The 21,238-nt window shown below is 38.9% G+C and overlaps 1 protein-coding gene across 1 annotated transcript in view; it reads right to left on the bottom strand.

The window, feature by feature from the left end:
• The window catches only part of LOC108404328 (serine/threonine-protein kinase TAO1-like), a 55,031-nt gene that overhangs the window by 26,045 nt on the left and 7,748 nt on the right, over positions 1–21,238 (bottom strand). The window contains 7 exon segments of the mRNA XM_073235130.1: positions 639–755; positions 3,284–3,365; positions 4,787–4,880; positions 15,966–16,063; positions 18,519–18,632; positions 20,155–20,251; positions 20,818–20,863. Of these exon segments, the coding sequence (XP_073091231.1) occupies positions 639–755; positions 3,284–3,365; positions 4,787–4,880; positions 15,966–16,063; positions 18,519–18,632; positions 20,155–20,251; positions 20,818–20,863 (648 nt within the window).

Raw genomic sequence — 21,238 nt, 5'->3', positions numbered from 1 at the left:
AATGACTATTTTAGAACCATGTAGAGGAATGAATCCCTGCACACAACTGAAAAGAATCAAGTGTTCTTAGTAACAGAATAAGAATGCTTGGTAATTTTTTTTCCCTCAGGATAAGTTTAGTTAAGTCACATGTTTATTTTATTTACTTATGTATTTTTAATGAAGCAAGAAATTTCCAATTTAATAAACACTTATCAAACATTATATAAAAGTCACTGGGGGAAAGGTTTATACAGTAACCAAGATAAGGAGAATGGTTGGTAATTCTAATGACTTCTGTGTGAGCACCGTCAACTTCCAAAGCCTGTAATTTCAAATACTTCCCAAAACATGTCCTATGCCATCAGACAATCAAGCAAAAAAGTGCCCCGTAGCCCAGAATTTTGAGAGGGACTAGATTAAAGTTGAAGAGGTTTCTTTAATGGAATTCACAGAGCTTTACTATGCTAATGTGCACTACCAAGAGGATGGTTTAAAGAATGCAAAACCTTTTTCCCCATCTGGGTGGAACCTTAGAGAATCACTGTTAAGGCACAATCTGGAATCCACTGATATAAAAGATTCTTGGCAAGAAAAGTTGCATAAGGAAAGAAGTCAATAAAGAGACCCCAATACTTGAGCCATTTCTAAGTTATTACCTCTTCTTCCTGTGATTCTACTGCTGGTACATTATGTGCCTCCTGGGAAAGCACCTTTGTCCTCTGAATTAGATCTTTTAACACTGTTTCAGGGCGCTCCCGAAGAACAAACGTGTGCTGGTTAAGAGTAGAAGGCAAAAATCAGGTTGAGACCTACATATTTTTTCATTCAGAACAAATGAATCCCTTCTTAGACCCTAGAGTTACTATCCTAAATAATGATAGATAATGCATGTAATCTATAGCTACCTAGGTCTGTTACGCTTTTTACTTCTTATATTTATAAAATTTAATTTACATGTATGCACTCTGTGCCTACATAACATCCCCCGTACTTTTTATGAAAACTTTGAACATGACACTTTTGTTGGACAGCTGAAAATGCAGAGTTGAAATAATCAGAGTCTAAGTAAACATTAAGAATTAAATCCAATTACAGCTCTAAGTAAACCTTCACAAATTCTACGAACTGATTTCATAGAGGAGACACGTTCAGTTCTGAATTACATTAGATTTCAACAGGAATGTATTTAGTGATGGTGAATTACGTAACATACCACTTGGGTATTACGGATTCCTTTATGTTGCTTAAATGACACTTCATAAAACACTAGCAGTTGATTAAAAGACATTAGGTATTAGTGATTTTTACCATTAATACTTAATAAAGCTTAACATTATCAAATACAGAAAAGTAGAAAGAACAATTCTACCATAAGATTATCATTATTACTTTTGGTATTTTTTGGATATTTATTTCTTCTCAGAAATTTTCTGTGTATAGATTTTGTTTTGTAGTTAGCACGGATTGCAGAAATACGCCTTGTGTACTGGAGGTCATGAGATGATCTTGAATTCTTTTAAGACTTTTACCTTCTTTACTAGCTCAAATTTATTTCTTCTCTGAAGAGTTGTAACTATATATTATTCTCTTTTCATTGCTGTAAGTATTATGCTATTTCAACTCATACACATAATGCCTACAGACTACTTCATCAAATGTTCATGCCAAAATTATATAACCATTATTCTAATTCTGGATAATTATTTTCAATTTTGCATTCTGAGATAAATAACTTCATACAGTAAGTCACTTTTTTCCATTTTAGTTTTTTTCCTTATGACAGACTGTAACAGAAAGTGAAGGATGCACTTGATAGATACTTCCTATCACTTCCAATAAGGTCAATATACAAAATGGACCAGGCAAGTGAATACATATGCATGTTTGGGATCTGATCACACAAGGCCAAGTATCCACTCCTGGAGGGTTGGGTTATTACCAAAAGGGCTTCTTTTACCTCCATTAGGCAAATGTAAGAAGCCAGTCACACTCTTCCTTTTCCTGAGCCTTAGATTGGTTATGTACCACTATTTATGATATTTGGTCTTTTTGTATCCGAGAATAATATATCTTCTAATTCTAAGTTATTTAACAGTTTTCTACAAATGGATCCTGCTAATTTTTCACTAACATAATTTGCAGCTCTACTAAACCTTTTGTTGCTACTGTGAATACCTATTTTTTTGGGCTTTCATTTGAGACTGTAAGTGTGCTTATGGCCTAGAATTCCCTAAGTGTTACTGAAGCTTTATACTGCTCTTCTACATACTGTAGGTGCAAATAACCCTACTGAATATGTACATGATCCTTTCAATATCCTCGCATCTTGAACTGTGTATTGGTGAAAATAAACTGAACTTCTTTAAAATTCTAAAACATTCATGCAGAAATTCTTATTTTCTAGTGAAAAATCCACAAAATTCCTTAGGGTCAAAAAGAGAGAGAGTCAACTGCTACTCACTAATGCCTTATCTAGATGTTTTAAAGACTATATTAAATCGAATAATACTATTATTGCTATTAATAAGATATCAACCTCAAAATGAAATAAATATATCTTGCAATTCTGTTATTTAACAGTTTTCTACAAATGCATCCTGCTCATTTTTCACTAACATAACTCATAGCTATACTAAACCTTTTGTTGTTATTGTGAATACCTATTTTTGAGAACAGAAAGCATATACTAATAATTTATTTAAATTAGGTAACCAAACCTACTGAAAAATGAATAGAATTCATATTACTTTTAAAATATTTTCATTGCTAAGTTAGAAAAACATATTTCTCAAAAGGAAACAAAAATGTGATATCCATTTAGCAGTTCTTTTGAAATCTCTTTTCTCCCACAGTATTTACATAAATGCATTACATATCATTTCTCTTACTTTCATATTATTTTATATATGACAGATGGATATATCAAGTGTGGTACATACAAAAATTAAATCCAAAGTTAAACTATGTTTTGTCAATTCTGAAATGCCATGGTTCCACATGAATTAAAATTTATAGTTGTAACTCATGAATATATGCTTACACATACAAAAATTAAGCCGTTTAATACTACTAAATTGAATATTTAACTATATATTCTATTCAGACATGGTAAAAGCAGTTAATTTTGAAAAACAAATGAAAAACCTTAGCAACTACCAAAGTTTCCAAGAAAGAACAGTATTATGAAATTAGCATTTTAGCAAAAACCGGTACCATACTTAATACTGATTCGGAATCAAAGAAGAATAAAACACATTCTTTAAAACAATTTCTTGAGTGTACAAAACAGAGTATAACTGACCTTTAGAAGTTCCTGTGATGTAGGACGATCTTGAGGGATTTTCTGGAGGCAAGAATCTACAAATCGTCGAAAATGATAAGACCTATTGTAAAGGAAAGTATCAAGTGAACATATTGCTATTTCCTTTAAAAACATATCCACAAATCAAGGCATGTGCCTATGGGTGGGAGGGAGAATAGAAATGATAAAAAAAAAAAAAAGCAGAAAAAATACACTATATATTCCATCATGTAAATCTATAAAAAGTTATGCAAAGTAACTAATGAATCTTTACCATTTCCCAAAGATAAATTTCCACACATTATTTTAAAATCCTGTTCTCACATACTTAAGTATCACAACTCATTCTATGTTGAGGTGAATTAGGGAAGTCAATCATTTTCCTTTTCACATTCAAATCTAAGATAATATTCTTAGTTTTTTTTTCTTTTCTCTAGCCACATCTCTTTCTTGCTTGACCCTTGGATCATCTTCCATATAGCATGTTTCAGAACATCACACTATTTGTTTTGGAAGGAACATTTTTTATACCTAAGTATTTAGCATCCTTGAGCAAATGGATAAAAGTTCCAGAAAACAGTAAGATTTTTTTTAATTAGAATTCTGTAACATACTATTATATAGTGTTAATGATGAGAGTTCAGTGAGGCAGTAAGTAAAAAATATTCCATCAATATTTGTCATCAATAGTTAAATAAGATTTTAAATTCTTTTATACAAGAATGTCATCAATATTCAAATAAGATTTAATTAATTCTTTTATACAAGAATTCTTTTTTGCTAATTTATGCATCTTACTTGTGAATTTTAAAGTATTTGTTAAGTACGGCAGGTAGTCCCCTAGAACTTTTCAAATGCTAGATACACCTGAAGAATTTCCCATTAAAATTTTCTATCACTGATAAAAATCCTTTTTCCCTAAAATCATCCATCTGTTTTCAATAAACTTCTTTACATGAATAACAGTATTATCATAGAAGCACTAGGAGATGCAACATCAAAGCACATTCTGAATAAATAATGACAATTAGAATGATCCAAAAATTATGAATTATCTGGTAACTGATAAATTATCCAATCATTTTTAGCTATGTTTTATACCATCTCAATTATAAACCACTCCCCAATTAAATATCTCTACAGGTTGTGGCAATCTATATATTGCAGTTATAAAATATGAATCTTTAAATCATGCTATTTATTATATAATTAGGGTTGTATGTGTTGCTAAGGTCCAAAAAAATAAATTAATTTTTATTCAAAAGCCATACTTTTTGCTCCCATGTAGCATCATGTATCTTTTATTTCTAAACTGAATTACTTATATGCTATGAAAAGTAGAAATAATAAAGGATAAACATGATGTATGGATAAAATAAAGCTATTTTAATATTTCTTCAGGTTATATACACTTCACCTCATTGAAATGAAATCATTTTGATAACATTATGAAAAATATTTAAATTTTACCATGTGAACAATACATCTGTCAGCCATACTCACCATTCAGTAGACTGTGCTGTAGGGGATTCACTTCTGATTATGTGACTGAAGACACTTACTGAACTATTACTCCATGAAGGAGGCTTCATTTCCGCTATAAAAGAAAGAAAACTTCCTGTTAAAATATGTGCCTGTTAGAGGTGAGGCTCAGAACCTCACCCCCCTGCTTTGAGAGAAATCTTCTGCATCCGTGGATGTCTTGCTGCCCTTGTCTAGCCTGGATTAATACTTAGTCCATAGGCACACACCTGATCATCTGATCATCTACATTTGCCCTCTTACAGCACTAAACTATGTTTCCTACCATTATCTTGCATCTACCTACCACTTCAGCATTTTATTAAAAATAAAAATAATAATAATAATAATAGGAGAAATGTGGGATCAACATATAAATCAAGTACAAAAATCAAACGAATATTCATATTTGACCTGATTGTTTATAGGTCATACTGCATGATCAAAACCGAAAGTTTCTGTGATGAATGCCCTTGTACTGTTCACCATGTAAGAATTTATTCACTATGTAAGAATTCGTTCACCATGTAAGAATTTGTTCGTTATGGTTCAGAAGATTGGAGACTGACGAGAATTAGGCTTGAGATGGATTAATGATTGTACATTGAGCGTTGACCCCCCTATACTGAATTTTATTGTTGTTAACAACCATTTGATCAATAAATATGAGAGATGCCCTCTCAAAAAAAAAAAAAAAATATGTGCCTGTTATACAGGAGAATGGCAGTACTATTAGTTTTTTTTTTTAAATAAACCCAAACCACCAAAAAAGTTGAAAGTAGAATTCAGAGACCTTATTCAAGGGAGTCCAATAGAGAGGAAATTGCAGCCCTGATGCACATCATCTCTAAATAGTATATTTTTCCAATAAGCAAGAACATTCTAAGAGAACCTAGTACATTCATTAAATCAGACTATTGATATGAATACATGACTATTATCTAATCCTCAAACTCCATTGTAGTTTCAATCAAATGTCCCAATAATGTCCTTTGTAGCAACAATGAGCTTCAACCATCTGCATCCTTCAAGGAAATTGTCCATTTTTTCTAAGTTTTAAACTTACATAAAATTGTTCATAAAATTTCCCTATAATCCTTTCAATATGTGTAAAATCTGGAGTCATGTCCCCTGTCATTCCTGATATTGGTCGTTTGTGTCCTCTTTCTGCTCAATCTAGCTAGAGGTTTATTAATTTCATTACTTTTCCCAAAGAACTAATTTGTGGTATCATTGATGTTCTCTATTGCTTTCATTTTCTCTGCTTTGATCTTTTGTGGGTCTCTTTATTTCTGCTTACTGTGGATTGAATTTGCCCTTCTTTTTCTAGTCTTAAGGTGACAGTTGAAGTCATGACCTTGACAATTCACAAGTATAATTCTGACTCTCAAATGTCCCTCAGTATGGCTTTGTGCTGTTACTAAATGTGGTTTACACATCTCTGGCAGGAATATCACAGAAGCAAATATCACACTTTTCTCAGTGTATTCTATGATGTAGTCCATGGTTTCAGGTTGTCTTGTTATTGATGGTGTTCACTTTGATCACTTAAGGCCATTCCACAAGTTTTCATGGTAAAGTTTCACTTTTTTCCTTTGTAAAAAATCCTTTGTATTGTCTCTGACAATAAGAAACCTCACTCTGATTATCCTTAATATATTTGATGAATCCTCCCTGTACATAGCCAGTCTCCCATCTTGGCCACCACCCTTTCTGCTTTTCCCCATCAAGTTTTCAAACCCCATTCCAAGTCTGTCTACTTCATCCACTCAGTTTCTGATACCCCATCCAAACTGGATCACTTTCTGCAGTGAGGCCCCCTTCCTTTCAATCAGGCACTGCCATGTGTCAGGTTTACCCACCCCAAAATATGGACCTGCTCCTTGGCCTCTGACACCCCATGCTGGGCTACTTCCAGGTATGAATGCTTCGGTTACTCCACCAGGGCTCTGATCTCCAAACTTGACTGCCGCCCTTCCTGCATAGGTTCTGCTTCCACTTCCAAGGCATTCTGTCTGTGGGAAGTCCCTCCTCTACTCACAGCACTCTGACACGCCACTCCGGGGTACCATGACTCAGCAGGTGACATGGACACCTGCTTTATACTGTCCTCCCAACAGCTTTAAGAATGACTAGTTTGATCCAGGAAGGGGAAGGGATTACTGAAGAAATTCTTAATGAATAAAATAACTTGTGTTTCTACTGTGATTTATTAAAGTATTCAAAAATTCTAAATGGTGTACCATCAATATATCAGACCAGAGGATGATTTTTGATTCTGTCATTTACCATAAACATGACCATCTCAATTTAGTCAAAGAACACTGCACTTAGCTAAAAACCATAGAGATTTACTAAATCTAAACTGTGGGAGCCTTCAGTGGATTCAAAGGATATTTTACATTTCAATTATTTTTAAAATTAAAGTATCCTTGATATTCAATCTTATATTGATTTCAAGTATACAACAAGTGGTTCTACAGTCACCCATATTAAATCCTCACACACACCCCACTGCAGTTATTGTCAACATATGAAAATGTTACAGAAGCAGTGCTTTTATTTTCCATGCTATACTACTATCCCTGTGACCAACTTATGACTGAAAATTTTTGTGCCCTTTTATTCCCCTCACCCTCAACTACTCACCCCAACCCCTCCCCCATAGTAGCTTTGTTCTTTCTCAGAACTGCTTTGGCTATATGGGGTCTTTTGTGGTTCCACATGAATTTTAGAACTATTTGTTCTAGCTCATTGAAAAATACCATTGGTATTTTGATAGGAATTGCACTGACTCTGTAAATTGCTTTGGGCAGGATGGCCATTTTGATGATATTAATTCTTCCTATTCATGAACATGGGATTATTTCCATTTATTGATTAGTTTCTCTCATGAAGAAAGTATAGGTGAAGGGCCCCCACCAGTAAGATGGCGAACTTCCAGCTTCTCTTCGGGGTCCTCGGTTCCTGCCGGTGCCACCTGAAGCCCAATCACCTCTCGCTCCCCTCCCAATCCCAGCACCTAGCCAACAGCCACCAGCCCCGTAGAAGTGACACCTCAATCAATTCATGCCCCTTCCTATATAACCCAGCACCTTTCCCTAATAAAGCGGAATTCTCCGGTAAATTGCTGCTATGTGTCGCTCCTTTCCTTTCATTGGTGCTGAAACCCGGGAGACGGGACACCCCAACTGGGCCCCGTCTTCCCCCCGACACCAGAAGCAGCTTGCCCTCGTCCTCTTTTTCTGGCACTGGCTCATCACACTCACCACTCCTCTCTGGCCTTTAGGTAAGTTTTCCCCCCAGAGTGGGCCACTCTTCCCCGAGCTATCGCAGTGCCATTGACTGTGATCGTCCAGCAAGGCCCTGATGCTCAGGGATGAGGAGGGAACTCTCCCCGCCTCAGGCCTTCACGGCTGTGGCAGACCCTCAGGCCCCTCCTCCAACAGTCATAAACACATTCACCATCCCTTCCATCAGTGCTGAAACTTTTTAAGCAAAATTTCCCCGGGGTGGGCCACTCTTCTCCGAGCTATTGCAGTGCCATTGACCGTGATCTTCCGGCAAGGCCCTAACGCTCGGGGACGAGGAGGGAACTCTCTCAGCCTCAGGCCTTCATGGCTGCGGCGGACCCTCAGGCCCCTCCTCCGACAGCCATAAATCCCCGCCTCAGGCCTTCACGGCTGCGGCAGACTCTCAGGCTCCCCCCTCCAACAGCCATAAACGAGGTGACTCCTTTGCGGATGAGAACGCTCCTCCGCCCCCTCCTCCTTCTGCTCCGTCTGCCGAAATCTGTTCTGTCTGCCGAAAACTCCTAGCGCTAGGTACCTCGTGACTCCGGCAAACTGCCTTCTTAGGGAAGTCTGGGTGACGACCCACACTTCCTAAGAAATTCCGACTCGTATACAAGTTTCCGCAGACCACCAAGGATCATCCGGGACGCCCTTTGTCTCCTTGCGGTCGGCTTCCAGTTCAAGGATCTCCGTTCATCTTCCCCTGTTTGTCTCCTAATCTGTCCTTTAGCCATGGGAGCCTCCTCATCCCTCCCTGAAAGTTCACCTCTTGAATGCCCACTTAAGCATCTGGCTACCCTCTCCCTGATGCCTGATATAAAACCAAAACTTCTCCGTAAATATTGCTCCCAAGATTGGCCGACATACCCCCTAGACAATAACAACCAATGGCCCGCAGGGGGAACTCTTGATCCTAACATCACTCGCGATCTTTTTAACTACTGCCAGTACCTGAAAAAATGGAAGGAGATTCCCTATATCGAAGCTTTCCGCCTCCTCCTCCCCCCGCCCCCTCCCAAGTTCTCCTACCCTGCAAGCCACTGCCCCCACAGAAGCCTCCTGTTCACTCCCTTCCCCTTCTTCTCCTACAACAGCCCTTCTCCCTTCCTCCCCCACCATCTCCTCCCCCATCTCACCTCCTCCGCCTTCGTCCCCCGCAGATTAAGCCTGAGCCTTTCAGCCCCCCCTTTAACTAGGTCCCAAGGGCCTTCTCCGTCTTTGCCCTCATCACCTGTTTCTCCCCTGTTATCACATGTTTGTAGGGAGAATGGGAAAGCACCTTCCCCCATGTCTGAACGCAGCACGGGAAAGCACAAGCTAGAGAACAACCGGTGCAGTCCTTAGAAGTTATCTGTCCACAAAAACATATCTTGCCAAGACTCCTCACTCTGAAAAAAGGGAGACCTTGAAGCTGTGTAGAAACACCACCCCTGCTTCTAAATATGCCCTTCCCCCACTTGCCAATGTAGCAGGAATGGAGAACAAAGAAAATTCTGTTTACGCATTCCATAAGCAATTAACCAGAGCCCTGCTGTAGCTCAGTTAGTAGAGCATGGGACTCTTAACCTCAGAGTCATGAGTTCAAGCCCAACTAGAGCAGCAGAGGCAAGCAGCTGGCGACACGTGAGTCTGATTCTATCTTTCTTTATTTTCTTTGACCCCCTTCCGCACATCAGGACCTGCTCGACTAGGCGCGGCTAGACCGCGTCACTCCCCCACAGACTGAGCCAGAACCCTTCAGTCTCCCTCAGACTCGGTCCCGAGGGCCTCCCAAAATTATTGCCCCCCTCCAGGAGGTAGCAGGATCCAAAGGCATCGTGCGCGTTCACATCCCTTTCTCCTTAGGAGATTTAGCCCAACTAGAGAAACGCCTAGGTTCCTTTTCCACTGATCCCACGACATACATCAGGGAGTTTCAATGGACCCTCCAGTCTTACAGCCTCACACATCATGACATTTTCATGCTCCTGGCCAATACTCTCCTCCCTGAAGAGCGTAGACGAGTTTGGGACTTCACCCAAATGCACGCTACTGAAACCCACAGGACTGACCCCACCTATCCCCCTGGCCCCACTGCTGTCCCTGAACAAGACCCACACTGAGATTATAACACTGCCATGGGTCTCTGCTCTCGAGATATTTTTGCCTCCTGCTTAATAGCAGGTCTGAAAAAGGCAGCTCATAAAGTAGTCAATTTTCAAAAGCTCCAAGACATAATTCAAAAGAGAGATGAAACCCCCTCCGAGTTCTTAGACAGACTCACTCAAGCCCTATTACAGTATACCAGCCTGGACCCAGAAACACCTGAAGGAAGACATGTCCTTATGACATACTTCCTAGCTCAAAGCCACCCCAACATTAAAGCTAAACTCAAAAAGTTAGAACAGGGCCCTGCTACCCCACAGACTGAGATCCTAACAGTGGCCTTTAAAGTCTTCCATAACCGGGAGGAGGAGAAAGAACGCCGTAAACAAAAGGCTGATCAGGCCAATTTCCAAATGTTGGCCCTGCTGATAAAACCACAACCTGGGCGCCCCTCTACAAACAAGCACCCCCAAGAGCTTGTTTCAAGTGCAGAAAAGAGGGACATTGGTCAAGGGTGTGCCCCTCCCCCAGATCTCCTACCACCCCATGCCCCAGATGCCACAAAATGGGCCATTGGGGGTCTGATTGCCCAACCACCCGAAGGGGAGGCTGGACGAACAACCCCCATCCTAAGCCCGCTGTAGTGGGGCCGGCAGAAGAAGATTGACGGGGCCCAGAGGCTTCTCGCCCGACCATTTCCATCACCAAACAGGAGCCCAGGGTTACTTTAACAGTAGACAGTCGCCCCATCTCCTTCCTCCTAGATACAGGAGCCACCTTCTCAGTCTTGCGAGAATACCGGGGCCCTACCACGCCAGCCATTACTCCTATAGTCGGGGTAGGAGGTAAACAGATTTTCCAATTAAACCCCCACCCCTTTTATGCACTATCCTAGACAATCCCATACCTTTCTCCCACTCCTTTCTGGTTACGCCCCAGTGTCCCACCCTTTACTAGGACAAGACATCCTTTCCCTCCTCCACGTTTCCATAACTATATCCACTCACACAGCCCCCAGTAGTCCCTTTCTGATGGCCCTCATAGCTGACAACCCCCCTCTACCCAATGAAAGCTCCGGTTCCGCCCTCATACACCCTGTGAATCCCAAAGTTTGGGACATTTCAAGCCCCTCCATGACCCTATGTCCCCCTGCCTCTATCAAATTATGTGACCCCTCTCAGTATATCTGCAAGGCCCAATAACCCCTAACCACTTCAGCCCTCATAGGCCTCCAACCCATCATTCAAGATCTCTTAAACAAAAATTACCTCAGACCCACTCACTCCCCATTTAATACCCCCATATTAGCTGTTAAAAAACCAACGGATCTTTCCGCCTCGTCCAAGACCTTCGCCTTATCAACATGGCCATTGTTCCTATCCATCCCTTAGTTCCAAATCCATACAGCCTTTTATTGCAGATCCCTGCCTCAGCATCCCTCCTCTCAGTCCTAGATCTCAAGGACCCATTTTTCTATCCCTCTAGACCCCTCCTCCCAAGATTTTTTCATCTTCACCTGGACAGACCCATACACAAGACATTCTGAACAACTCACTTGGACAGTTTTGCCACAAAGCTTCTGAGATAGTCCCCATATTTTTAGACAAGTCCTAGCTCAGGACCTCAAACAGTTTCATCATGATCACTCCAAGTCCACCTTCTTACAATACATGGACAATCTTCTACTCTGCAGTCCCTCGTGGGAACAGTCTCAACTTGACACTGCCTCCCTACTTAACCTTCTAGCTTCCAGCGGTTACTGAGTATCCCCCGTCAAAGCTCAAATCTCTTCCCCTCCTGTCACTTACCTCAGATTCCTTCTATCTCAACAAAGAAAGTCCATTACCTTAGACAGAAAACGACTCCTCTCTGACCTGCCCGTTCCCAAAACCAAGACAGAAATCCTTTCTATTCTAGGCCTGGCTAGATATTTTAGAGCGTAGATCCCTAACTTCTCCCTGTTGGCAAGACCCCTATACGACCTCAGCAAGAGCCCCCCTAAAGAACCATTATCCTCCTCACCCCGACACTCCTTCATTAAGCTCCGTCAAGTCCTTGTGGAAGCCCCAGCTCTCCATCTCCCTGATTTGTTGAAACCCTTCTCATTATACATTCATGAGAGGTCCAGTCAAGCTCTAGGAGTCCTAGGCCAATATTATGGCCCATCCTTTGCCCCAGTAGCTTATCTCTCCAAGCAATTAGACCCCACAGTTCGGGTATGGGCCCCCTGCCTATGAGCATTAGCCACTAGACAGCTCTTGCAGAAACAAGCTCATAAACTGACATTCAGGGCGCCCCTTACCATTCTGTCCCCATATTACCTAAAAGATCTCTTAACCTACAAAAGTTTACAGACTCTCCCTCCCTCCAGACTCCTGACCTTACTGTCCTCTTTCCTCCAAAATCCCGTTCACCCCCTTTGCCATCCATACCCGAATCATGACTTTTTCCTCCTTTACTGCTCTCTCGCTTTTTTTTCCTCATTCCTATTGTCTTCCCCACCACCCCAGCCTCCTTTGTATGGCGATTCAAAGTCAGACAGACTTACACACAGCATCAAACAAAAGTTACTGCCCTCATTGCCACACCAGACTGCCCTCTGAAAAGCTGCTCTGAGCCTTTATACCTCCACTTTCCTCCCTCCACTGAAGTGTTCACTAGCAGCTACCCTTATTCTCCCTACCTCTGCTTCCTCTATGACCAAAAACAAGCCTATTGCAGGCGATGGCCAGACACCTACAGGAGATGTCCCTACTAGTCTTGCGCCATTCACTACATGGGTAACTTCCAGTACCCACAGTATTACTCCTCCAACCATTTCATGAAATATCCCAATGGCTCATTCTCCTTATCAATCCCAGATCCCTGGGACTCTCGATGGGCCGCTGGAGTCACAGCCTCAGTTTACTACAGGGGGTCCTCGACCCCCCACAGTACCCTTCATATCTCTCGAAAGTATGTTCCCTCTCATTCCCAGATCTCTCAAGTTGCATCAGATATCAGACATTCTGAAAAAGTCATTATCCAAACTCTTGATGGCGCCTCTTCATCTTCTTATCCCCGCCCCTCTTCGCATTTCTCCTACTGTTCGTTACAGCTCATTCAAGACACCACCATCTTTCTCAACCACACCCTTAACACCGCCAATTGTTTCTTGTCTGCATCATTACAGCACCCACTGCTGGCCGCCGTGCCCCTTAATATTTCCAACTACTCCTTCCATGCAGAAAGACAACCCCTCTGCCCCCTGGCAGACATACCCCTATGGGAACCAGAATACGCAGATAATCTCACCATCCATCACCGTGTAGGCCCAACTCCACCCCCCTCCAGCGCACTTTACTGCCTCTCTATCTACACCCCTACCTCCGGCTCTAAGACTTTTACGCAACCGGGACACTTCTTTTGGTGTAATGGCAGTCTTTTCAACTCACTGCCTCTCAGCTCCAATACACCCTGCATTCTTGTCACCCTAATCCCACAGCTTACACTTTACAGCATGGCAGAATTTTTTGAGCTCCAACCTCCCTTGCCCTCACACACAAAAAGAGCTGCTTTCCTTCCCATCATGGTCAGTAGCTCTTTGATCACCTCAGCCATTGGGGCATGGTTTTCGGGAGAAGCCTTGGGTCACTCTCTATGGGCAGTTAGAGATCTCAACGCCACACTTGAGGGAGCCCTGACATCCACTGCCGATTCCCTAGCCTCTCTCCAAAGACAGGTCACTTCGCTAGCTAAGGTCACCCTTCAAAACCGGCGGGCCCTAGATCTGCTTACAGCCGAGAAGGGTGGCACCTGCGTCTTCCTCCGGGAAGAGTGCTGCTATTACATCAACGAATCCGGCATTGTAGAAACTGACATTACCAAACTCACCGACCTTGCCTCCAGTCTCCACTCTGCTTTCAATTCCAACCCATTCTCGTCAATACTAACAAACCCCCTCCTCACCTACCTCTGGCCCATCGCAGGCCCCATAATAATCATTCTTCTCGCCTGTCTCTTCTTACCCTGTATAATAAAGTTCATCAAATCCCAAGTGGGAAAAATCTCTAATCAAGCTTTCAACCAGCTTTTACTCAGGAACTACCAGCTTCTGGCCACAGAAGATCCCTCACCCTCACGTGGCCTCCTCACCACACACTGAGATGGACCCCTCTCTCCACTGGAAACTGTTCCTAGAAACAATGGCTGCAGACGCCTGACTCCTGACACCCATATCCTCTTAGCACCATTGGAATCAACAGGTCCTCGACCTATGGTTACAGGGAACCTTCATTGATTTCCAAACCTGAAGAAGTCCACATCTACTCATCCTTACTGTGGGGAGTCCTATCAACCCTTTCCTCCCAATCCTCGAGCCCTCACTCCCTTCTCCGCCCCTGTTCAGCAGGAAGCAGCCAGAGAGAAAGCAACGTCCACAACCCCATAGAGGAGAAAGGGGGGAATGAAGGGCCCCCACCAGTAAGATGGCAAACTTCCAGCTTCTCTTCAGGGTCCTCGGTTCCTGCCGGCGCCACCTGAAGCCCAATCACCTCTCGCTCCCCTCCCAATCCCAGCACCTAGCCAACAGCCACCTGTCCCGTAGAAGTGACACCTCAATCAATTCATGCCCCTTCCTATATAACCCAGCACCTTTCCCTAATAAAGCGGAATTCTCCGGTGAATTGCTGCTATGTGTCGCACCTTTCCTTTCAATAGGTCATTAACCTCCTGGGTTAGGTTTATTCCTAGCTATTTTATTCTTTTTGATGCAGTTTTAAATATAATTGCTTTCCTGTTTTCTGTTTCTGCAAGTTTATTGTTAGTATATAGGAATGTAACAGATTTCTGTGTATTAATTTTGTATCCTGCAACTTTGCTGAATTTGGTTATTAGTTCTAACCATGTTTTGGTGGAGTCTTTAGGGTTTTCTATATGTAATAATATCATGTCATCTGTAGACAGTGATAGTTTTACTTCTTCCTTCCTGATCTGGATACCTTTTGTTTCTTTTTCTTATCTAATTGCTTTGAATGTTATTTCCAATACTCTGTTGAATAAAAGTGGTGAGGGGATATCCTTGTCTTGTTCGCAATCTAGAAGAAAAACTTTTACCTTTTGGCTACTAGGTAGGATATTAGCAGTGGGACTGCCATTTATGGACTTTGTTATGTTGAGCTTTCTTCCCTTTATACTTATGCTAAGAGTTTTTATCACAAACGAATGCTGAATTTGGTCAAATGCTTTTCTGGGTCTAATGAGATAATTATGATTTTCAGCCTTCATTTTGCCTATGTGGAGGATCACACTGATCTGCAGACAGTGATCCATATTTGCATCCCTGGGATAAGTCACAGTTAATCATGGTGTATTATCTTTTCAGTGTATTGAATGCTTTAGAGACCCTTCATACATGGTAAATCTATACCATAGACATATTCTAGGAGTTTAACAAATACTCATTAAATGTTAGACACAGATACCTCAAAATTAATGCCACATTATAAACTATTTTAGACCTAATACAGCTAACCTAATACACTATAAACTATATACTATAAATATACCATGAACTATATACTATAAATATACTATAAACTATTTTAGACCTAATTTAATACAGCTAATCTAATACACCTAACCTAATATATATATAAATTGCCAAATAACCAAAGTGAGAACTTTAATAGATTTATTGCTCCCCTTAAACACTGAGATAAAAATAAAAATCTGTAATTTTGTACAGAAATTGAGGTAAAACATTGATCAAAACTTACTACACAGTAATAAAGAGCAATGCTTACCTAGTTCCATACATGTTATTCCAAGAGACCAAATATCTACTTCAGTACCATATTGTTGTTCTTTATTCTTCTTGGCTAAAATTACTTCTGGGGCCATCCTAAAACATAAAATGTCACTTAAAGTTAAAAAAGAAAAGAAAAGTATACTATTCTTTAAAAAACTTTAAAAACGTAATGACCGTCTACATGGAGAATACCTGTGTGAATTCCAGATGATATAACTAGACATAAGAATTCTTGTAAAGGGAAATAAATGCATTACAGGTTGTGAGGTAAATATTTACCATTACATATACAGTGTTAGACTTATTCTCACCATTTGTCATGATCATGTAACAGCGTCCTGGGGGAAAGATTCCCCAGAGCAGGGTTGTATTCTGCATCAATTCAAGTTTGCAGATTCTAATATTGTATATCCTTTATGCCAGTGAATCTCAAACATTTTCATTTTAGTATCTTACTACAAAAGTCTAAGTGTTGCTCAAAAGAGGGCATTTTATCACTGGCACTTGTTTTCTTGAAGTAAACAAGCTCACTACATTTAGCTGAGAAAATATCTGCCACAATAAGCAACAACAAATAAGCAGTTTGTCAGTCTTTTTTGCAAATAGGAGTAGTGTTCTGTGATAAAAGTGGCTAGGACAGCCACTCACTAAATAAATCATACAATTATTAACTTTGTAGGCATCTTGGTTATAAAATGAAATGCTAATTCACATCTTCAGCTAGACTCTAATGTTCTCACTGGTAGGCTTCACCTTATACTTCCTTTGTACTTGTTGTTAAGCACAGACAGACATTTAGAACAGTTTCTGACTGCTTAGTAAGATTGTCACCAGGCGTATGTGTGTTCCTCTGTGTAAAAACATGTAAATATGTACACAGTGCTGTGTTCCTAATATACTATATACAAACTAATACATATGTAACTTCCAATTGCCAATAATAGAGGGCTTCTAATGTGTTAAGATGTTGAAGTAAGCTTGAGGAGTAAGTTCAACAAAGTTAAAAAAGTAGTTTTGTTTTTAATGCACAACTTCCTAGCTCCTTTGTAGTATAAAATATTGATCACTGATTTGTAAAGGGGGACCACTAAGAAGAATTATTTCTCCAAAGAAACCTTTTTTTATACAGGAGAAGAGGATTCTATCTAAATTGGGGTTCAACACAAGAAAGTTTTGGTCATACAGAACAGTAGCCTTCAAACTTTTTATTTTCTTACTTTCAATGAATTTATTTAAAAATGTATCTGCATGTATATTTTTGAGTTGGTATTGAAATTTTTTTCAATTGAAACTTAATTGCAAAGGACATAATGCACACATATGTATATACATTATTTTGTATATGTGCTTTACAGATATTTACAACTTGGAGCTGAGGACCTAGCTCATTCAATTCATTAAAAACACTCCTGTATAATAACCTAATTAGCAACCCCAGTCTGCATGGTCATACCAACCATTCAAATCAGAATTATTTTCTATCAGGAAATGCCAAACTTCATTTTTCAATGTAAATAACATGTTAATGTGTCCTCATGGCAATTGTCCCAGTTATAAATGAGGTAATTTATGATCCACTAGAAAAGAAGATGCGAGGGAAGATAATTGGGGAAAAGAAAGAACAAGGAGTAAAAGGAAGTGAAGAGAGATGACTGCGAAGGCAGAAGGCCCTTGCCAAAACTGTGTGTCCTAACGCTTCAATATTTCTGATGCTATATATTATAGATGTTACATATTCTCAAGTTGTCCCTCTGGTGATGGTTTGAGGCTTTTAATCCTCAGAACAATGCATCAATCTACTATTCAGGACGGGTGAGAAGCCTTTCTTTAAGAAAGTAGGAGTTGGGAGATTTGAAAGGTAAGTGGAAAAGAAGATGCAGTAGACCTAAGACACCTCTCAACATATACAGAGAGAAAACACCTATGGAAGGTGAAGATGTGGAAAATTATTCCCTTCAGACTTGCTGGCATTAATATGGAATTATTTATGAACAAAATTAGATGATGTCTAGAACTCGCTTCAAATAACTGGAGGTGGAGGGAGGGCAAGAGGAGCAAGTACACAGGGCAGCCGGGCCCCGGGGTAGTGCTGTTAGGCTCAGCTGACTGCCATGTGAGCCTTCCTTATGTTTTTGTCTATTTCCCTTGAAATTCTCCAGAATAAAAAATTTTTAAAAATTTCATAATTAGCTACCAGTCTTCAGATACTCTTATTCAGAGATACTGACACACAGTAAGTATAAATCTAAAGAAAATTTCCACTTAGCACTTCTATCCTCTCCCTTCTTAAATATTTAAATGTTTTCACTCCTACACCCAATACATGATGTAGATGATAACAGGAAAGAAACATTGGGGGGACAAATGCAACAATAGGAGATACAAGGGCAGCACTCCAAATCTATATCTGAAACTAACTATAGTGCTTAGAGTAATGTCTAAAGCAACACTGTATTTCCAAGAAAAAAGATAAAGCATCTGAAAAAAGTACAACCACACACTGCCTGTTTCAATTATGAGTATCAATACCAGACAGGACTATTCTTACCAATACAGCGTTCCCGCAAAAGATCTGGCAGGAGAGACCATGGAAGCCAATCCAAAGTCAGCAAGTTTCACCTGGCCTTGTTCTGTCAGAAGGATATTTGCTGGTTTGATATCTCTGGGTTTAAAGAACACAGAAAATTATTTGTCTTTCCTTCTTAAGATTATACTGAAAATGATAAAAATCATATAAAATTTTATAAAACACAGGAGAAATCAGAATAATGAAGGCCTTGGAATAATCTCTCAGTTGAGATAATGATAATTAAGATCCAAATTAAGAAGTGAGATACACAGAATTCCTGTAAGTATATAGCAACAATTTTCTAAAAGAGAAGATAAAATAGCAGTAGAAACAGAAGAAAAAATTAGGTAATTAATAGCACATACTCTATATTTGAGTTCCTGTTCATTGGTACAAATAATGGTTTAAAAAATTGAGCTGAACATTCTTACATAACTGTAAGATTTCTGAGTATACCCTTAACATTAAAATGGAAAAAAGAACCTCATGCCCTAAATTTGGTTTTTTTAATTACTCATATCATTCCAAACTTTAGCATAGTTCTCCTACCTAAATATGAAATGAAAACTGAAACACATGGATAAGGTAATATCAATGATCCCAAATTTACTTTTAAGCTCTTTTCTAAATCAACAATGTACAAGTGAACTAAGAAAATTATAATGGGATTGTATGCCCAATGGATACCATACATTCAAAAAGAAATAAATTTCTAAGCACTTGTCAATTCATACTACATAGTATTATAATGGATATAATAGTAAGTCAGTCTATTTTCTTCCATTTGATTTTGTTAACAAATGGATAGGTTCTTTGAAGTTGAGAAGACCTTAGGTTTTACTTCCAACTCTTCCATTCTCTTATTTACTATGCATGTGGATTTCTCTTGGACCTTAGTATTCTCATCTAAAAACTGATAACCCATTGATTTGTAATGACTCTACTATATAAGTTTACTCTGTATTGTCTGGTCCACATAGATAATTTAAAAAATGCTAGCTTCCTTCTAAAAACAAGGAAAACCAATACCAATGCTAAAAATGTAGTTTATGATGGTTTAATCTTTAAGTTACTATTCACTAACAAGGATTATCAAGGATTATCTCAAAAGCATAGAGTCTTAAGTCGCTTTTACTTGTCTCTGTCATGGAATCAAATCTGCATTATGAGTCACCAGGAGGACAAAAGATCTAGGTTAGTTCTAGTCTAATCTATCTTGCTTGTAAGCTTTGGGAAGTTAGTCACAAATTGGGGCATCAGTTTCTTCATCTGTAAAATGAAAAAAGTAAGAATACATCATCCCAATCATCTTTTCCACTTCACAAATTAAATTATTCTATAATTAAATTTCTATCACAAATCTATAAAGTGCACATACTTCAGACAGCCTGGCATTTGTAGAAAAAGATAAAAATTATCCTCAACAAAGAGATCAAATAAATTAGTATATTCTTTTTAAGACATGGATAAACTAAAAAATATATGAATTTGTAAAACTCCAGAATACTTTTATTTACCTAAAACAAATAAAGCTTTCAAGATTAATAAATTCTAGGTCTGATAAATTCAATAAGCCATTTGCTTCTTGATATATGATCATTTTTAAAGTACTTACCTATGGATCACGGCATGAGAATGTATGTAGGCTAATCCCTGGAGAGCACCATGTATAATTGCTGCTATTTCCATTTCTTGTAATGGCTTTTCGTGAACTTAAAATAAGAATACATTTGAAAATGGTAATTCTATAGAACATTTCTATTTAAAAATATATATACACATATCTAACATATGGGGAAATTTTTAAAAACTAACATTTAGCAAGAAGCAACTTTTTGCTTTCCAAGATAATAAAACAAGGCAATTTAACTTTATAACAAGCGTGCAGTTGTGCCTATTTGTTATAGTTCACAGGCAATTATCCTCAAAGTTAACAAACAACATTTAACAATTATTTTGTGATTACAAAAACAATGAAAGAGAAGCTTTCCCTTTTTATATTCCTACATATCTTCATTCTGAACAGAAGGAACCAATCAAGTTTAATGATAAAGAATGCAGAAAAATGCCTGTTAAATCATAATGAACGAAAACTCATCTGTATGCTAAAACATAATATTTAATGAGGACAGTGCACACCACACTGAGACTCTAGAAAAGACAAAGGTTTTCACTCTTCCTGAAAAGTTTTAACATTATTAAAAAAATATCTTACTGAACAAATTCTCATTTTATTATACTAATACTTTTCATTTCTTAATAAATAAAGGAAACTTACCTATCAACAAATCTGAAACAGATCCTATACAATATTCCATTACAAGCTACATGGGAAAAAAATGATAAAGACATTAAAATACACTATTAAAATTAAAAGATTCTATATGAGATAAAACAAATTCACCAAGGAGATTGAGAAGATACTTTGAAGTGAAACAAACTCTAGTTATCAATTACCTTTAATTATACATTCTGTGAACTTGTTAAATGCATACATAAAATTAAGCCAATACTACATTAATCTTCTATAATGCCAACATAGAACTGCTTGTAGATGTGTTTCATATAATTACTAACTAAAGCTATAAAGGAATATACATATTCTATTAATATTAACCTACAGTAGCAATACTGGTATTGTTAGGAAGCAGAAAATTATCCTCTGGTACTATATATACAAAGTTTAGGTTACAGTTCAA

The sequence above is a fragment of the Manis javanica genome, chromosome 4 (genome assembly GCF_040802235.1).
Source record: "Manis javanica isolate MJ-LG chromosome 4, MJ_LKY, whole genome shotgun sequence".
In the NCBI taxonomy this organism is placed as follows: Eukaryota; Metazoa; Chordata; class Mammalia; order Pholidota; family Manidae; genus Manis; species Manis javanica.
Note: the sequence above shows the minus strand (reverse complement) of the source record. Positions and strands in the feature narration are given on the sequence as shown.